Genomic DNA, 20038 nt, shown 5'->3' with positions numbered 1-20038 from the left:
CGAATCCCTCGCACTGTCAGGCGAAGTTTAGGCTGATCCGGGCACTAAGGGTGCGTCAGGATTCTTTCAGGAGGCGTGTAGTCTGTTGGAAGGCACTCTCGGTAAGCCGAAATCTTCTTACAAATGAGGCACCGGGCCGGTCTGCTGGAAGCGAAGCTAGGGGTGGGCAGGGGGCACGCGCAAGGTTTCTAATATGCGCTCTAAGCGCCTCCAAGGTTATGTGAACGGTGGCAGGATGATCTTTTGCAATGGCAATGGTCTCCGTTGTTGACGTCCAGCGTGGCAGTCCGAGACAAAATGCTTTTACGTGAAAACCAGAAGATATAATTACGCAAGAGCAATATTAGCATAACAAAAGGCAAAAATTTTGAAATGTCGTGCTTCCTTTCTGCTCTCATGATGATGTAACTGCACCTTAGCATCCAATGATAATCAATTGACGTTGTGTTTACGTTCAAAAAATTTTATTTTGGGAATATATCTGATACTCATTTATCTACGTTGATTCCAGCGCTGATAGCAGTACTACGAAACACGGAGCGCGGATTGGACAACAGGTCCCGTACACCACCGGTCGCCAGTGCTCCACCGTTTCCCATGACGACGACCCTGCATTACGGGGAAGAATTAGCACAGATTACTTTAATTTCTTATAATTACGAACAAGCATTATTACAGGTCAACTACCAAAGCATGTACGAGAAACAGTTTTTCGGTATCACTACAGAATACCGATCCTTCTTTTAACAGCAGAAATGACGGCTAAGCAAAAGGCTCGTACACGGATTCAGCATATAACTATGTAGTACAATTGCAAGCTTAGCCCATGCCTTTCGTGCGCTTGCATGACCGATACCTCTGAACAGCTATTGAGCATCGGTCGCCAGATGATGAACAGTCTTTTAGCACACGGAGTGCCACAAAATTGATTTACAAATCTTGCGACTTCGAGTTGCTTTCAATTCTCCCTCACACTGAAATCAACTACCCTCCGCTTAGCCAAGACACTAAAGGCATATCTTTCAAGCTGCAGTTGAAGTTTATCATGACGTCATAAAAATACAGGTGGCAAAGCACATAAACGTTGCAGAAGCAGGTCCCTAAGTGAGGACGGTCACGGGAACCTGATATCAATATTATATGGGCAAAATACAGGGCACGTCCCGGTGAACCATACTTGCTATAGTTCCAATTCCGGACTATTGAGAATTTGTTCTTCAACTAAGCAGCGTTACTTTGAGAAATGCGTATCGATTTCGTTTGCAGCGTCGTGGTACATTTGGGAAGATGTCCATTTTTACCTTTCAGTCATTGAACTTGCGCCATTACATATCGTTATTTTGTACTGAGTGCAGTATTATCTTCTGAGAAGTTGCGAAACATGCAGCCAGCAGGCTGTGAGCGTTCTTACTCTATTTACAAACTGCGGCGTGAATTGCGCTTTCTAACACTTTTGGTTAGTATGCAGCTAAAAGAGAGAGCAAGCATAGCCATGCATAGTATAACAAAGGGTGGGAAAGGGGCAGTGATGGTGAAAAGGAGGAACAGAAGGAGGTGAGAGGGTAAAGCATTGCATGGTCTTGTATGGTGTAGTATAGCACGGGGTTGTGAAAGGAAAGTGAGGGTGAAGAGGAGAGAAAGGAGGACGGCAACGCACCGGCTTCGCTGTTTCCTCAGTCTTCGCATCACGAGGACGTAGCTGCCCAATTGGTTTTTTAAATGCGAAGCATTTCTTAGCGAACCTTTGGCACTTTGAGCATTTCTATCTATCTATCTATCTATCTTCTATCTATCTATCTTATCATCTATCTATCTATCTATCTATCTATCTATCTATTCTATCTATCTATCTATCTATCTATCTATCTATCATCTATCTATCTATCTATCTATCTATCTATCTATCTATCTATCTATCTATCTATCTATCTATCTATCTATCTATCTATCTATCTATCTATCTATCTATCTATCTACTATCTATCATATCTATCTATCATCTACTATATCTATCTATCTATCTATCTATCTATCTATCTATCTATCTACTATCTATCTATCTATCTATCTATCTATCTATCTATCTATCTATCTACTAGCCGCCTATATCTGGGTGCTGTCATGATCGCCTCCGTTACTTTGGTGTAGACCAATATTGGCATGGGAGGGTTAAGAGAATTTATCGAATATGGACTGTCGGGTCATGACAATAATACGTGAAATCCTGTCGCGTACAGGTTCAAACCCTTTCCTCAGTCACGTGTGGCACATACCCGTTTACCACGGGCCGCGGTGCACGGGTATGCGCCACAGGTGATAACAGTTTATTATATCTACCCAGGAACGGCGAGACAGACACTGGTAATTTAAATGCGAGAGCGTTAAGAAAACCGACATCGGCAGCGTCGACTTCACGAATGCAAAAAAAAAAAAAAAAATCAGGATCCGAGCAGGAATCAAACCCAAGCATTTTGCGTGGCAGTCAGGCATTTACAACAGAGGACACGCCAGGTCTATAAACTGGTTTGGAACAGCAGTAGATGCAAGCGTAATGACGGTGCATCTAATTTTGCAAGAAAGCAATAAACGCTACATATGTACTCCTACGATACAGCGTTATGTCAGGTTAACGTGTGTGGTTCCAGTGTTGGCTCCGCTTTCATAGCAGTCTAATAAACATATTAGATGTGCATTCCTACGATTCAGCAAGCTATATTGAAGCATTGCTCGACCCCGGAGGAATACATTAACGAAAGTTACGTATGATATTCACATGATTGCACCATAAAGTGCACTTAGTTTCGATAATAGCGACGTATGTACTCTAACGTGAGGGCTGACGTTACGTCGCACCATAAGTTACCCTTTCAACGCCAGTGTTGTCGACGTGCCTGGTAAGCCTACGATGTGCACACAGCTGCTAAGATTACAAAAACACGTCGACCCACCTCGTAACGTTTGGCTCAAATCCATAAAAGTACAGCATGGAAGTACTCGCTGACTGCTTTGCATGAAACCGATTCCCACAACGCGTGGGATCTGCCGAATTTTTTTCAGCCTCACGCTCTCGCCGCTTCTCCATCACGTTGACTAGTACGAACTATGTTCAGTGGTAGTAACGTAGTCCACGTCGTGGCTAACCTGTCGTAATCCAGTATGGTGTCGATGCGATGCGTTATCGTGATAACGGTGCTGTGCGAGAAGCTCTCCCTCAAACTCGCCTGCACCCTGCGCTCTGTGTCCGAGTCCATCTGGGAGGTGGCCTCGTCCAGCACCAGAATGCTTGTGGCTCGCAGAATGGCACGAGCGAGCGCCATCAGTTGCCGCTGTCCGGAACTGCGTGCTATCGAGGGGAAAAAAAAAAGAAACGTTAGCCCTTCCGATCAAAAGTTGCAGTATCTTAACAGTTGGACTTTTCGAAGGCTGTCCACAGAAATTTTAGTACGCAGATCTTCCCTTGAGGACAAAAAATGTGCGTATGTAGATTGATGATGGTAATAATAATAATAATAATAATAATAATAATAATAATAATAATAATAATAATAATAATAATATATAAAACTTTCCTTAAGTCTGACTTCTGACTGACTTTTTACGACCGAATTTTATGTGAAGTTTATGTAAGTGTTTAATGCTTGTGAGTTTTAGTAATTCTGTATTTTGTGAAAAGGAGTGGCGAGAGCTATATAAAAGGGCGTACATCTATTAACCGCAGCATAATAAAAGATACAAAAATTAGGCAGATCCCACGCGTTGGGGGAATCGGTTTCATGCGAAGCAGTCAGCGAGTACTATGCTGTATATTATGGCTTTGAGCCAAGCGTTACGAGGTGGATCGACGTGTTTTTGTAAGGGTAGTAGCGGTGTGCACATCGTGGGTTTACCAGGCATGTCGACAACACTGGCGTTTAAAGGGTAACTTATGGCACGACGTAACGTCAGCCCTCACGGGTTAGAGTACATACGTCAGTATTATCGAAACTAAGTGTACTTTATGGTGCAATCATGTGAATATCATACGTAACTTTCGTTAATGTATTCCTTCGATGTCGAGGAATGCTCAGTATTGGCCGCGAGATCGAGTAGAGTCGGCACCTAGCGGCGAGCGGAAGAAACATCGTGGTGTGGATGGCTCATTTGTAATTGTGACAATTCTGTACATGCACATATATCTGTGTATATTGCGGTGTGTATCTTCTTATTTTTTCTATGCAGTTGTCCGCTGTTGTCTGCTGTACTCGTGGTGCCAGGAGCCTAGTCAGGCGTGTATAAACACGCCTTTTGTTCCGGCACCATGACAATTCATGTCACATGTATTGTCAAAACTGTAAATAAACTTCAAACTTCAAACACTATATTCTTGCATCGTCTGCTAGCCACACCGTGTTCGCATGTGTGCGTACGCTATGCACGTCCTTAGAGGACGGCTTATTCCATTGTGCTAGCACAGTATCAATGCTTGTACGGTATGTCTTCACGATAAAAACAAGCATTTCGCCTTCCGAGAGTTGTATGGACTTTAATAAGTGAGTGCATGCACGTGTCGGTATGGCGCTACGTCTAACCATCGCACCGTCCATTCGCCAAAATCATTCAATGTGGGTGCCCTTTGTCGTTCAAGCAGATCACATCGAAAGAAGTACTAAATGTGAATGAAAGAAGTACTAAATGTGAATGAAAGAAGTACTAAATGTTGAGGTGTGAATGTAGAATTTTGGCGGCACCGTCTCATAAAGTGTGGGCGATATTGAAATCCTTGTGATACCGCAAAGCATGAACTAGCGTCTGCAGAGTCCGGTTAGCGGTAAAAAAAGACCTCAAGGCCACGCATTTCTATATAGCGGTACACGTATTCATGCAAACAGAAAAGCAAAGTGCACAAAGTTCTGCTTCATCTATTACGCAGAAATAAGGCTTTTTTTATAGCCGCTAGAGCAAGAAGTAAATACTTAATCGGCTCAGTCGCGCAACACTATTTTTATTGTGGTATAGGCAGAACACAAGTTAAGCCCCGCCACGGTGGTCTAGTGGTTATGGCACTCGCTGCTGACCCGAAGGTCGCGGGATCGAATCCCGGCCGCGGCGGCTGCATTTCGATGGAGGCGAAAATGTTCGAAGCCCGTGTACTTAGATTTAGGTGCACGTTAAAGAACCCCAGGTGGTTGAAATTTCCGGAGCCCTCCACTACGGCGTCTCTCATAATCATATGGTGGTTTTGGGACGTTAAACCCCAGATATTATTATTAGAACACCAGTTAAACAAGTACAATAAAGCAAGAAAACACATCGAGCACATTGCAAAACACAATTGTGACCGAAGGCCACTAACCCCTTTGACCGGCAGATTGCGCTTCGCTCAAACGTAATAGAAACATTATGCCGGCTACGTACATTAACGGGGCAATGGAAGGCGTATATATCACCATTAGGCTGCAGTGAATGCGCTTTATTCGCCGACAATCGACTCAAACCGCCTACGGCGAACCGCCGCTGCGTACATCTGTATATGCGCCGCCGACCGCGTATCCACACTAACGCGGCAACGGCGCTGCCACCTATAGCCCAATCTCGCGGCGAATAGCTTGATGAATCATAGGAATACAAATGTAATGTTTATTAGACTGTTATAAAAGCGGATCCAACACTGGAACCACCGACGTTAATCTGATATGACGCCTGTATCGTAAGAGTACATATGTAGTGTTTATTGCTTTCTTGTAAAATTGACAGCCAGCACCACAACCACAATCGACGTTTCAGCGACATTACGCCTGCATAGGATATTTTTCCAAACCAGATTGCCACCAAAATGCTTGGGTTCGATTCGTACTAGTATCCAATTTTTTTTTCCGTCCAATCGTCGGGTCAACGCTGCCGCTGTCGATTTTTCTTAACGCTCACGCATTTAAATTACCAAGGAAGGAAGGAAGGAAAACGGGAGAGAGGAAGGACAGGGATGTTAACCAGTTGGCATAACCGGTATGCTACCCTGCACAGGGGGAAGGGATGGGGGAGATTGAAAGAAGAGTAAAGAAAGAGAGAAAGAAAGGGGAACACACACGCACACACATAACTTCACAGCGCAGAGCGGCAGTCTTGTGCGTTATGCGGCATCATTAAAAAGTCTACAGCCGCTCGTGTAAGTCTGTTGTCATTAGGAATTTGAGCAATGCCTTGGTTGCTTGAATTCTCGATGACTTATCAGAATGGCATGGAGAATTGCCTTCTAGTGTCAACGGTCTGTTTGTGAATACGAGTGAGAGCGAATGTCAGGGATCGTCTTTGCGCAGCGTAGCGAGGACAGTCGCAGAAGATATGCTGCAAGGTCTCCTCGGTGCCGCAGGCGTCGCAAAGAGCGTTGTCGGCCATCCCTATTCGAAACGAATATGATTTCGTGAAAGCCACTCTTAGCCATAAGCGACATAGCAGAGTGGCCTCTCTTCGGCGGAGTCCAGATGGTATTTGAAGTCGCCGCAACTCGTTTAGGTGGTGTTGCCGATAGTTTTGGCCTCTTGAGGTATTCAGTGTTGAGTGTGAAATATTCTTTGCGATCCTCTGAAGCATGGCAGCAGCATCAGACCTTGAAAGGGGTATAGCTCTTCCTTGTAGCCTTGCAAAGCTGACCGAGCCGCATTATCGGCATGTTCGTTGCCAAGCACGCCACACTGACTTGGCAACCATTGAAATGTCACTTGGTGTCCCTTCTCGAATGACGTACGAATGAGGTGTCTTATCTCGAATACCAGTTGTTCATATGGTCCACGCCGCAGGGCTGACAAGAGAGATTGTAGGGCTGCTTTGGAGTCACTAAACATTGACCATCGCTGCGGTTGTTTGCGACTGATAACACAAAATGCAGCGCAAAGAGCTGTCAGTTCAGCAGCCGTTGATGTTGTTGGGTGGTCGGTCCTTCAAGCTAACAGTTACACCTTTCGCTGGGACAACTACTGCTCCGGACGAATCACGGATAGTCGTTGAGCCGTCGGTGTAAACATGTATGTGGTAGGTGTATTTCTCGTGCAGTAGAAGCCGAGATAGCTGTTTCAGGACAGGCGATGACAAATTAGATTTTTTCTTGATTCCTGGTACACTGAGGTGCACTGCAGGACGAACCAAACACCAAGGTGGAATCGATGGTTTGGATGCGGGGCTGAAGCCTGACGGTAGGTTGGCGGAGTAGCTCCAGATTGTTGCGCAGTATGATGCTATTGGTCTCCGGCATGGTCTAGTGGTTTAAATTACCAATGTCTGTTCTCGCCATTCCTGGGTAGATATAAACTCTCAATCTCCTGTGGCGCATACCCGTACACCGCGGCCCGTTGTAAACGGGTAGTGCCACACGTGTCTAGAGGAAACGGTTTGACGACGTGCTCGACAGGATTTTCACGTTATTCATGTCATGACCCGACAGTCATATTCGTCAAATCCTCTTACCCTCCCATGCTAATTTTGGTCTACCCCAAGTTTAAGGAGGCGATCATGGAGGAGGAGGAGGAGGAGGAGGAGAAAAACGGAAAGACAGGGAGGTTAGCCAGTTCTCAGACCGGCTGGCTACCCTGTGCTGGGGAAGGGGGAGTCGTGACAGCACCCAGACGTAGGTGGCTAGATAGATAGATAGATAGATAGATAGATAGATAGATAGATAGATAGATAGATAGATAGATAGATAGATAGATAGATAGATAGATAGATAGATAGATAGATAGATAGATAGATAGAAAAGCTGATTTCAGTGTGTGGGAGAATTGAAAGCAACTCGAAGACGCAAGATCTGTAAATCATTTCGTGGCACTCCGTGTGCTAAAAGACTGTTCATCATCTGGCAACCGCTGCTCTATAGCTGTTCAGAGGTATCGGCTATGCAAGCGCACGAAAGGCGTGGGCTGAGCTTGATATATATATATATATATATATATATATATATATATATTATATATATATATATATATATGATGTGTGTGTGTGTGTGGAAAGCTCCATCTTTCAACGTCGAAACTGCGCTGACAAAGCTCAAACTGTTGAGCGCATATGTTTTTTCTTTGAGTCATGTCGTATGTTATAAGTAGGGCTCCGTGTTTTCGGATAAATAAAAAAAATGAGATAAACCTTCGCCGGCAAAACTTTTTACAATTGGGATTTTTCCAATTAACTCCGATTTTACAGCTGATGTGACTCTGTTTCCGTTCTTTACCGAAAGAGCACTTTCTAAGCGGTCATTGATACATCAGCCGGTTTGGCCAAAATCAAATTTACCTCACATCAACAGTATGTGGTGGTTGTGATGTTGCGGCAGGCGGGGTTAGCCTGGCCTGCATGGCCGGCAATTGTTCCGCCTGAGCATCTCTTGAATTTAGGTGCCTGTCCCCACGTGTTGGACAGCCCGGTGTCTCGCAGGAAGACCAGCAAAATTCGTTGCACGCTCCTCCTCGTTGCCGCGGTCCCTTCAGGAAAAATTATGTCTTGAAATATCCGGTGCCTATGACAACCTTTTTGCAAGCTGCGGACCATCGCTGCTTTTTCCAGATAAAGCTGCGGGCAAAGCCAAATAAAATGTTCGATGTCCCCGATGTCACCGCACAAGGCACAAAACGGGGAAGCGTATCGCCCAGTCTTGAATGAGCAAGCCGGGGTGTATGTGGAGCCGGTTGTTATGCGGTAAAACAGCATCGCTTGTTCACGAGAAAGTCCATGGATTACACATGCTTAGTGTGGAAACTTGTAGATCGCCTTGAAATGATTGCGTATCGCATCTTTGTTGTTCTAGGAAGTCTTAGGAGTTCTTACTTTTGGAACAGGTGTCCGCGCTTCGCATGCAAGGGCATCAGGCTTTTCATTGCCTTCAATGCCAACGTGGGATGGGATCCACTGAAACTCTACATTAAAGCTCTTGCCAATAAGGTGTTTACTGAGCGCCAGAGATTGTCTTGTGAACTTTTCTTGAGGCCGGTCACGATGCGGTCATGAACATCTCGTGCAGAAAAGGATCGCAATTTTCGCAAAGCCGCGTTGATTGCAGCACTTCGTCCACACCGGTAGAAAGCACGCCAACAGTAGCTCGTAGACAGCACCCATATTGCACATTTAACGAAGGGCTTGTCGCGCACGGAGTTGTAGAGAATTCAACGTATGTAGGGAGCCCGGAAGCGCGAGACGACATATTGATAGACGGTCTCCAGGTGGCACTGGGGCGCGCCAGACGACATCGTATACGTGGACCTCGTAAATATGCTTGCTTCTATTAGAATAAACTTTAAGGCTGTAGTACGCACAAACGCAGGTGTGTAGCATTCAGGTATTCGTGCTTCGGTGTATATGTGTTTGTGCGCTTTAACGTGGCAGATAACTAAAATACGCTTCATGTGTTCTTATGCTTTCGTGTTCGATGTCATCACGTCTAAGATAGCGGAGTATTGAGAATAATGCAAAATTAAACTCTAAATTTCGAAGAATTGGGGATTTACGAAAAACAAACTCGATAAACGCCGAATTTCCGCAAAAAAAAAAAAATAATAAGCTCCGCAAAACCAAGCCCTAGTTATGACAAAGGCTTGATCACGTATACGTGCCTTCTGCAAAGGTAACTCTGCATAATCCTGCAATCTATGGAAACCCGCTTCACCCAGCGCGTTCCAAAGCCGCCCAGACAGTGGCGAATGGAACCTGCGCGAATAGTCAACACTGCTGATACTCTCTGGTTCTTACACTGTCGTCTTTCGCGCCCACAAAGCGTTGAGGTACTCATATGGGGCTCAGTAAAATTAAACTAGACAATGAAATAGATTAACGTCACAGACAGACACGGGAATGATAAACGAGGTGGGTTATTTTTGTGTTGAACAGTTTCACTGCGTGTCTAACGCGCAAGGCCAATAGCACCTAATTCCTCCTACGCTCATTTAACCTTTCGCTTTAGCAAAGCTAAGTGGTTCAGACGCGTTTAATCGCTATCCCTCGAACCAATATTTCTATCTTACCGCGTAAAAAATCACAGCATATCCACGTGGTGAATGATGATGAGTGGGGCGAAGCGAACTCGCGCTGCAGCACGGCGATGGCATTGGCGCGAGCGTGGTCCTTCTTGATGAAAGATATTGTGACTAGATTGAGAACCACAATCTGTTGCACACACCGCAACTATGGCCGAAACTGTTATGAAGGAAGTCCCGCTGGAAGCGCGCGTCGGCGCCTTCGGGCAGAGCCCGCTTGATGCGTTTTGCAGCCACTTCACGTGCTCGCACAGCCTCGGGCTCTGCCTGCCGTTACGCGCGCTTTCTCGCCGCTTCACGGTCATTCACATTTTGAAGATCCGATTCGCGCCGCAGCCATGTAGCTTCGGCCTCGCGGGCTCGAACGGGGTCTTCGCGGGGTCTTCGCGCCGCAGCCGTGCAGCTTGTCGAGCAGCTTCGGCCTCGCGGGCTCGAACTGCGGGGTCTTCGCGCCGCAGCCGTGCAGCTTGTCGAGCAGCTTCGGCTTCGCGGGCTCGAACGGCAGGGTCTACTCGCCGCAGCCCTGCAGCTTGTCGAGCAGCTTCGGCCTCGCGGGCTCGAACGGCGTGGTCTTCTCGCCGCAGCCGTGCAGCTTGTCGAGCAGCTTCGGCTTCGCGGGCTCGAACGGCGGAATCTGCTTCGCGGCGTCGACGTGCAGCTTCGGCCTCGCGGGCTCTCACCTCAGGATTCTGTCTGCGAGCGCGCGCTGCCGCCGCCTTCCGTGCCCTCCGTTCCGCAGCCTTGTCTTCCATCTGGCGACTCCTAGCTAAAGAGAAAGCGTGCCAAGAGGGAGCCTCATGGCGCGTTACTTCTGAAATGTTGTCTTCGGGTGTCGTTGAAAACACGAGGCGTAGTAAAGAAGAAAGAACGCCACACAGGCGAACACGCAAAAAAACGACAGCCTCACTCGTCAACGTCGTCTTCATCTACTGCATACCAGAACGCGCGCTTCTCACGAGCTAGAGGTGGCTACTACAACGCTACAAACAAACGGAGGATGGACAGACCCACGACATAAGGAGTTTCGCTCCTAAAAAAAGTTACACCATCTCCCACTAAAGGGAACCATGTGGGGATGCGAAGCGATCACGAGCACCTTGCCCGATGTTAACGCGTCCTCGCAAGTGGAGCACACCATGAATTCACTGTAGTTGCTGTTGCTATTACTCGTCCCGAACTGTTGTTGGAGCACGCCACGCGGGTTCATGGCGCGTCTGCAGAATCTCGTTCCCCCACGCCATCACGTGATTGCAGAGAATGTAAGGGGGAGATGCCACAGCGTCTTACCCAGCCCCTTACACAGGCCCCGAACGCGCTAGCGCGTGCCACCGCGTTCTTACTAGGATACAACGCGTTGATTCATCGCGAGTCTGCAGAACCTCGTTCACGGACGCCATCACATGATTGCTGAGAGGGTGTAAGGGGAAGAGGCCACAGCGTCTTACCCAGCCCCTTACACAGGCCCGAACGCGCTAGCGCGTGCCAGCACACGTGGTTTTGTCTGCGTTACGCCAAGCTAGGACAGCATACGGCAGCCCGGGCCCCTAAAGTGCTCTGCGCGTATCATCATCAAGGCGGTCGAAGAACAAGACTATGGTGGCTAGAGGGGGAAGTGTGACGGGCGAGAGCGGAGGGCTGTACGAATTCCCAATGAAAGATGGCTGTCACACCAGGTGGCGCTACCTGCGCCGTAGGTGCTTGCGGCCATGCTTGCGGCGGCATTTTCCTGCTTTGCGTATGGCCGCTACACGTTAGTTTCACTTGTTTCTAATAATCGCTTATACCCCGCGCCCGTGTTGTTAAAGGCGCTACGTGTTTGTTTCGCTAAGAAGCATGTGTTGCAAGTTCTTAGCGGTGTTAAGCAAGAGGAAAAAAAAAGAAAACCAAGAATGCTTTTAAACCAGACGGAACTGGCGTGCCTCCATGTTTTCATATTTAAATGTGTCTTAATATCGGTTTGCTTCGACATGTTTAATCTGCTACAGTGTGCAAAAACTGGGCTAGTTGGTTGATTTTCATGGTAAAAGCAGCGCAAAAAGACGACAACACGAGAAGAACGACACAGGACAGGCGCTGACTGTTCAGCGCTGGTTCTGTGTCATTCTTATTATCATATTCCTTTTGCGCTGCTTTTACCATATTTATAGTCTGCTTCAGTTGAACTAAACCACTTGCTCGGCTGCATAGCTCAGCTGACTTTAAAGTGTTCTTTCCTCTTGGTCAAGTGTAAACTGTTTACAATCGTTCATAGCGAGTATACTGGCTGCAGTGCAGCGCGTTTTTTTTTTTTTTTCTCTCTTAGTCCGCACAGCTCCCCCCCTCCATTTCCTCTGTATTGTAGGGGGTTCTCTTGAGCGCGAAATGTTCAAGCATTTACATTTTCCGGCTACTTTTCGTTGAGAAAATTGAAGTGCTCTTGAGCGCGAAATGTTCAAAGCATTTACAATTTCCGGCTCCTTTTCCTTGAGAAAATTGAAGTGGAGATCGGAATGCCGCAGCTGGAGGCTCTTTGATACTGAGCATTTTATTTTATTATTTTAGCGATAGTTCTATCTATGCAAGGACCAATGATTTCTGTTAACTTACGGCTTTAGATGCATACTAAATACATGCAAGGACATGTTTATTTATCACACATTTGTCATCCCATAATTATGTCAGGCATTTGTTATCACATACTCCCCTATCACGTTAAGAGGTCAAATTACTTGACTCTCCTCAACTTCCAAGTTTTTGGCGCTCCCTTTGGACGCTCCTGTCTGCTTTTCTTTTTTTGGTAAATTACTTCGCGGTGCGTTCGGAAACACCGTAGGCACAGCGTCTTCTGACAAACGCGGGGTATCTCAACAACCTCACCGTGTATAATGTGTTGGTATGTCCTTCCGATGAAACTCACGTCGAAGTGCCGCTCGGAAACAACGCTGTCCCTCGTCAGCTCTTTGTCAGTCCGCTTAATATTTCGAGCTCATTGCTCTCGCCTCGAGAGACCATTCGGGGCTTTAAAGACCGAAAGCTTCTCCGAGCGCGATCTATACCCGCCTTTACAGCCAGGGACGAAGCATGTACTTGCGCGATTTGACGGCATGGTTCGCAGAACACGTGGGTACAGTGGCGGGTAAACAAACGACGACAGCGAAGGCAAGGCATCCGAACAAGGTGACGGCACAGCACAGAGAGAACGAACGAGTCCAGCCGAGCCAAAGCAAGCGCGGCGAGCGCGAGCACCTACTACTACACCAGCACCCCTTGCGGCGGCCAGAACTTTCATTGCGTTCCGCGCATCGCTCTCCCACGGCGGGGATACAGCGCCCGTCACACTTCCCCCTCTAGCCACCATAACAAGACGAAGAAGACTTCTCCTTGGCGCGAGCGCGCGCTCAATATGTTACAGACGACTATGGTAGGTTTTAGAAAGCGGACGGTCGCCAATAGAACTACGGACAAAGCCCAGCGCAAAAGCTGCTTCGGATCTAAAATACAAATTGACATGTTGTAAAACAAATGCACTGGGAATGCGTTCCGAACAAGCGGCCGCAGAGCCAAGTGAGCGTGTATGTCGGGCCGACAGCTACGGCAGCGCCACATCGCGAGAGGAGACGGAAAGAGGACACATTTTTGCGCGCGGCTTTGGCGGGGCTTGCAAGCTGAAACTAATCTAGCAACGTCGATTGTACACGCCCCTTGTCCATAAAAAGCGTAAGCGACGTAATAAACTCGTCCCAACCAGGCAAGATGAAACGCGCATTCACGTTGGCTATACGAAATACTTCAAGCACAAGATCAGGCAGTCGGACATCGCCCGCGTGCACAACATGCAATACTCGGGAAGACTTAAAAAGCACGTACTCTGCGACTGGGCCCGTATTCCCAAAAGGCGACAATCGCAAAAGTATCGCCTTTGGTGCGCGCTGATTGGCTATTGAGGAAACCGGAAAGTTAGGGCGCCATCTGGTAGTTCCGCCGACGTCAATTTTGCGTCATGGTGCTCGACGGTGCTCTCGACATATTTGCAATAGGCGAAGGCACCGTTAACCGCCGGTTCGTGGTGAAGTCTAGCATTTCAGTGACGTAGGCGGTAGCTTCTAGTATTCAATGCTCGGTGGATATACGCAGCATTTTTTACGCTGAAGCTTTCATCGAGCATTACCTTGGGGTGTTATCAGCACTCGTTCTTTGCCAGCGCGTGTTTGTTCGTGGTTTGAACGTCCCAGGAGCATGAACCGTGCGTTGCTCGCGTGGCTTATCGCGAGCCGGCAGCATGTTGAGATCTTGAGACGATGTCGCTGCGGCTGCACGCTACAGCTGAACTCTCCGAGCACGCCGTGTTAAACTCTCAACGAAAATACGTTTCACGCAAAGTTGCATTCTTTAAATATTATACTGTGCATTAAATAATCGAACAAAAAAACGTTGAAAGCACTTTCAACTCGTCTTACACTTCAAGTAGCTACAGCCAAGCCGGCCAAGCCTGGCCACTGCGTAGAAGCAGCAGCACACGCTCGAAAACGCCGTACTCGGGTTGCTCTGCGCTCGTACAGTGCGCTCACTCCCGTGTTGTGAGACATTCGTAGTACCAACGGCCTGTTGCAACAATGACGTCAGAGGCAAGTCTTTTTTTTTACTTATTGAACGCATCAAATTCTACGTCATCAAACGCGATACTATTGCCTTTTGCGATCGTTTGAGAATACGGGCCCTGTTCCCGTCACGACGCCAAACTACAGATTCTGAAGGCAGCACTTCATTTGCAACGCGGCTCGAGCTTGGAGCTGCGGCGCCTTTTCGGCGCGTGGTAAGACAGCGGTTGTACGTTGCGCAACACAAAAGGGCTGTTGGTGTTCTTGAGGAACACTCGACTTAACCAAAGTTTGTGAATGATCTTTTGTCACTTGTGTATATGTGTGCGTTTCTGACTGTACGTACTGTTTGTGTGTATATGTGATCATTGTATATATCACAGTCATCACCTGACATCTGGAGTAGCAAGCCAGGCGACAAACCAGGCCATCCTCTCCGGGATTTTCATTAAAGATTATTATCTCTCTCTTAGTGCTAAGGCATTGTAAGCGGGTGTACACGCATGAATCTGTACTGGTGCGCAGTGCACCCATTGTCACTGTTGCGTTCCTCGAACGACCCTGCATATTTTCAAGTTCACGAATCACTTCCGGTGCAGCTGCACGGCCATGCTCCAGTTAGTGCAGCCACAATGTAGAACGCGGCACCTGCATTGTAGCGTTAGCAGTGAAAGTAAATCTCCTGTCTTTCGGGGAATGCTGCAGTGCAATAGGACAAAAAGTGCCGAGAATACTTACATTGCGCACTTGTGCAGCGTATACAGGTTGTCCCACATAATTTGAGCCAAGACTTTGAAAATGAAGGGCACTTCAGAGGCAAATTGAACCAAACGTATACTACTCGCACCAGCCTATAGATACTCAGGCTATTTCTTATTTTCCTCTAAACTAATTAGTTAATTATTTTTAATTACTTAACTGTCTAATTATTGGCTGAAAACCCAAAATATGAACTGTGAGCTGTAGAGCACATTCAGAAACCACAGACTGAATTGTTTCCTGTACGATACCTGTCACGGTGTTATGACGGTCCAAGACGGATAAATAAAAGAATAAAATTGCTTTATTGTCTCTTTTGAACTTGAGATGCGTAAAAGGAGGTGACGACGTGAAGCTAGTCACGGGTGGCGGTGGGTAGGCGAACGGCATGAGGAGACTTTTTTTTTTCAGTGATCGGTGCTCGTAAAATTAAGCCGTGATTACAAAACATGTTCAAAGAGGTCGCCATCTGCTGCAATACAACTCTGGCATCTCTTTATCAGATTTTCCGTGACGTTCTTGACCATGGTTTCGGGAATGGAGATGCAAACTTGTATTATTTTTTTTTTAGATTACCTGATGTGGTCGGTGCCTGGTATACCTGACTCTTGACATATCCCCGAGGAAAAAATCAAGGGGGTTTAAATCTGGAGACCTTGTTGGCCAAGCAATGGGCCCGTGCCGCCCTGTCCACTGCTGCGGGAAAACTTCATTCAGCCAATTGCACGCTTTGCTGCTTCCGTGCGCAGAAGCTCCATCATGCTGATACCAGATATCTTTAATCCTAGCCAGTGGTACTTCACGTAGAAAATTTTGAAGTGGTCCATCCAATATATCATTGACATATCCTTCGCCTGTAAGTGTGCTCTCGAAGAAGACAGTTCCGATTTTAGTACCACCGTAAATGCCACATCACACATTGAAAGACCACTCATATTGGTGACGCGCCTGCCAAACCCAGTGAGGGTTCTTGTCACTCCAATAGTGAGCATTGTAGATGTTCACTTGAGCATTGCGCGAGAAGTTAGCTTCGTCGGTCCAAAGTACCTTGTTAACGAAGCCTCGGTCTTCTTCTGTCTTGATTAAGGTCCAGTTTGCAAAGTCTGTGCGATTCTGGAAGTCGCGAGGCTCCAATGCTTGGTGCAGCTGCACGTGGTAGGGATGAAGTTGTCTCTTCTTTAGTATTCTTTACACCGAAGATTTCGAGACACCAGCTTCAGCACCCACACTACGGACACTTGCCTGGGGGTCTGCAGAAAATTTGGACAGGATATCCCTCTCCACTTCCTCGCTCAAAACTGAAGATTTGTGCCGTTTCGTGGTAAATGTCCCATTCTCTTTCAGCGTTTCATATGTAGCGCAATGGTCATTGAGCTTGGCCACGTACCTGGACGGTAGCGTTAAAACAGCTTAACTGCCTGCCTTCTTTGTCCGCGTGATGCACCTGGGGCAAGAACCATATCCGCTTGTTGCTCATTCGAGTACGGCATGTCAGCTGCTTACACAGATTAAAACAATGTAACGTTGCTGTCCAGAACACGAATGGTTACGGGTGTCTGAGGAGCACCTGAACAAAGACAACTCGTCGGGAATGGCTCGCACGACGCAGATGCTTTGTGGGGTCTCATTTTGTTCAAACTGCGATATTGCAGCAGCCGTCAAGGCCATTCATCGTTCTGTCGCGTTTCGCCCTTTCCGCATGAATCAGAATCAAACTGATGTTTTTTTTTCCCCTCGCAGTCGTGACCGCTTTATCACCGCGGCAGCGCTCGGCTAGCAACGTGCATTTGCACCGTCATTCAACGAAAGACGGACGCCCAAACATCGGCCACTTTCAAAGCACTCTGTCGCTTCCCCGTGGCAGCCGCAGGCGACCTCGTTCACCGGTTGCTCGCTTGAGAGCAGCACTATAGCAGTGCGCTCGCGGTCCGTCACGTGGCCTCTTTTCAAATTTCGCGGGCTTTCTTTACAACGCGGAAAAAATAACACCGCGAGAGGTATGGTACAGGAAACAATTGAGTCTGTGGTTTCTAAATGTGCTCTACAGCTCACAGTTCATATTTTGGGTTTTCAGCCAATAGTTAGAAAGTTAAGTAATTAAAGATAATTAACTAATTAGTTTAGAGAAAAATAAGAAATAGCCTGAGTATCTATAGGCTAGTGCGAGTAGTATACGTTTGGTTCAATTTGCCTCTGAAGTGCCTTTCATTTTCAGTCTTGGCTCAAGTTATGTGGGACAACCTGTGTATCTCGCAAGAAAACGAATGAGGAAATTCGATATGCACACTTGTCACCGTAAAAAAGGGGAAAAAATAAAGAAAAGGCTATTAGGCGTATAGGATGCCTGCATACATGCGTTGTAATATTCTATTTACATGCGCTTTTTTCCCCATAACTTCACAGTCGCCGCTGCAGGTAAAATTTATTGTGAAGGTAGTTATAATGTGTTGCATCAGAACATCAATACAAGGTCGCAGTAGCTTTCCAATTCTCTACATTGATCGTGGAACGCATCGTTGGTATCTCATTTTCATTTCATTTTTAAACAGCGAAGCTGTTTAGTAAATCATTCCTTGGTGAATCGATCCAGAAAACTATCATCATCATCAACGGGTGTGCCACAAAAATGAGGTAAATCCCTCTACTCACCGCTGGTCCACTAAAAAAGAAGGCAACAGTTAGCCTAACAAATGGCTGCGAAGAAAAGGGCATGTGCTATAGAAATTGGGCAAATCCCACTACTCACTACTGGTTCACTACAAATGAAGAATGCAACACTTAGCCCAACAAATGGCTGCGAAGCGACGGCGGCGGCCGAAGACATCGGGTACGTACAATGAGAGAATACTAGGAACAGGAAAGGCAACGGCGGCTGCGAGAAGACCCCGAAGCGATGGAAGTCCTACGCTAACGACGACGTGCCTGTAGATCTATATATGAGAGATGCGAACGTTTGGTTTCAGCGCGAGTTTCTGTCTCTGGAGTTTGGACATCCGTGTCGTGTGTGTGACTGTCTGGTTTAGGTCGAACCTCTCTGCGCTGGGAATCAACGTAGAAGCAACCTATAACATCACCTAGATAAAGCCTAGCAACAACTTAGAAGCAAAACATACATCATCTATAGACAACCTAGAAGCAACCAAATTAGTCTTAACAATCGTCCAGTTTCTCTGTTTCAAGGCTTGCGCTGCTTAGTGCAAGCTTCGCCAAATTTATTTAAAGCTAAAAATAAGAAATCGGGCCATAATATCGAGGTGTTTGCTTCGCGTGTTTATAATTATGCAGTCATTTCGCATTTATTGTTTTATTGCGATTAGTTTTCTAGGGGAACTTTATTCTGTTTACGTCGTATTATGTATGTATGTATGTATGTATGTATGTATGTATGTATGTATGTATGTATGTATGTATGTATGTATGTATGTATGTATGTATGTATGTATGTATGTATGTATGTATGTATGTATGTATGTATGTATGTATGTATGTAGTATGTGTGTATGTGTGTATGATGTTGTATGTATGTATGTATGTATGTATGTATGTATGTATGTATGTATGTATGTATGTATGTATGTATGTATGTATGTATGTATGTATGTATGTATGTTGTAGTGTATGTATGTATGTATGTATGTGTGTATGTATGTATGTATGTATGTATGTATGTATGTATGTATGTATGTATGTATGTATGTATGTATGTATGTATGTATGTATGTATGTATGTATGTATGTATGTATGTATGTATGTATGTATGTATGTATGTATGTATGCGTGTATGTATGTATGTATGCGTGTATGTATGTATGTATGTATGTATGTATGCATGCATGCATGCATGCATGCATGTATGTATGTATGTATGTATGTATGTATGTATGTATGTATGTATGTATGTACAGGGTGTTTCAGCTAAAAAGCACCAAGTATTAAAAAAATTAAGCATAGGCGATACGCCTCTCCAATTAGCGCAATAGTGTTCAGAGCCATATAAAGGACGTCAGAATATTTTTACCAATCCGCCAAGCTCGGAAATTAACAAAAATGCCTAATGAACTTTTCAAATAGTAATTTTAGAGAAAAGTTTTCAATAGAAAAGTTGTAGCGCTTCATCAGAAACGTCAAATTTTTCAATCTGTGTTAAGATAACTCCCTTGCTTAATTGTTTTCCGGCCTTTCTTTAAAGCGCGCGAATTTAAAAAAAAAAATACCACGTGACTGCCGCCAGAAGCGCGGCGCTTTTAGTGCCCTCAAATGTAAGTTGAACGAATTATCAAAGGCTGCTCCGCGCACGAAGGTCGACTGTGCAGGCTACAGGCGACTGAAGGAAATAATTGCACTTTTCACTGTCAACTTGAGAGAGAAGATTGAATTACATCGTCACACACGTTCCTTTCTTTGTATGTTTTATGTTACCGGCCTATTGCACGTGTAGCTGCTGACTTGCGCAAACCGCGTCAGAATGTCTGAGAACATTCGAGATTATTTTAGGATCGTCTGTTATGCTTGTGCGCGCAAACGCAAACAGATTAATTCATTCTCGAACTGACGCGGTCACCAGCAATAAGGTTCGAATGTTCGATGCGAATGTATAAATGCCGACACGCCTTGCCGCGGTTCAGTTTTATCGACGGCCGACGCTCTGTTTGCCGCTATCACTGTACAGTGTGTACTGCTGTAGTTTGACTTTCCGTTTCCCGGCTACAAGT

General features: G+C 46.1%; 1 protein-coding gene across 1 annotated transcript; it reads right to left on the bottom strand.

Annotated features, from left to right (window-relative positions):
* Positions 1 to 488: 488 nt before the first annotated feature.
* LOC119375991 (ATP-dependent lipid A-core flippase) lies at positions 489 to 3339 on the bottom strand. The gene is made up of 2 exons (XM_037645994.2): positions 3142 to 3339; positions 489 to 609 (listed from the first exon to the last, which is right to left on the bottom strand). Exons 1-2 carry the CDS (start codon positions 3315 to 3317, stop codon positions 489 to 491), a joined length of 297 nt encoding a protein of 98 aa, XP_037501922.1. The 5' UTR covers positions 3318 to 3339.
* Between the last annotated feature and the right edge of the window lie 16699 nt (positions 3340 to 20038).

The sequence above is a fragment of the Rhipicephalus sanguineus genome, unplaced genomic scaffold, assembly GCF_013339695.2.
Source record: "Rhipicephalus sanguineus isolate Rsan-2018 unplaced genomic scaffold, BIME_Rsan_1.4 Seq1060, whole genome shotgun sequence".
In the NCBI taxonomy this organism is placed as follows: Eukaryota; Metazoa; Arthropoda; class Arachnida; order Ixodida; family Ixodidae; genus Rhipicephalus; species Rhipicephalus sanguineus.
This window is presented reverse-complemented; position numbering and strand designations above follow the sequence as displayed.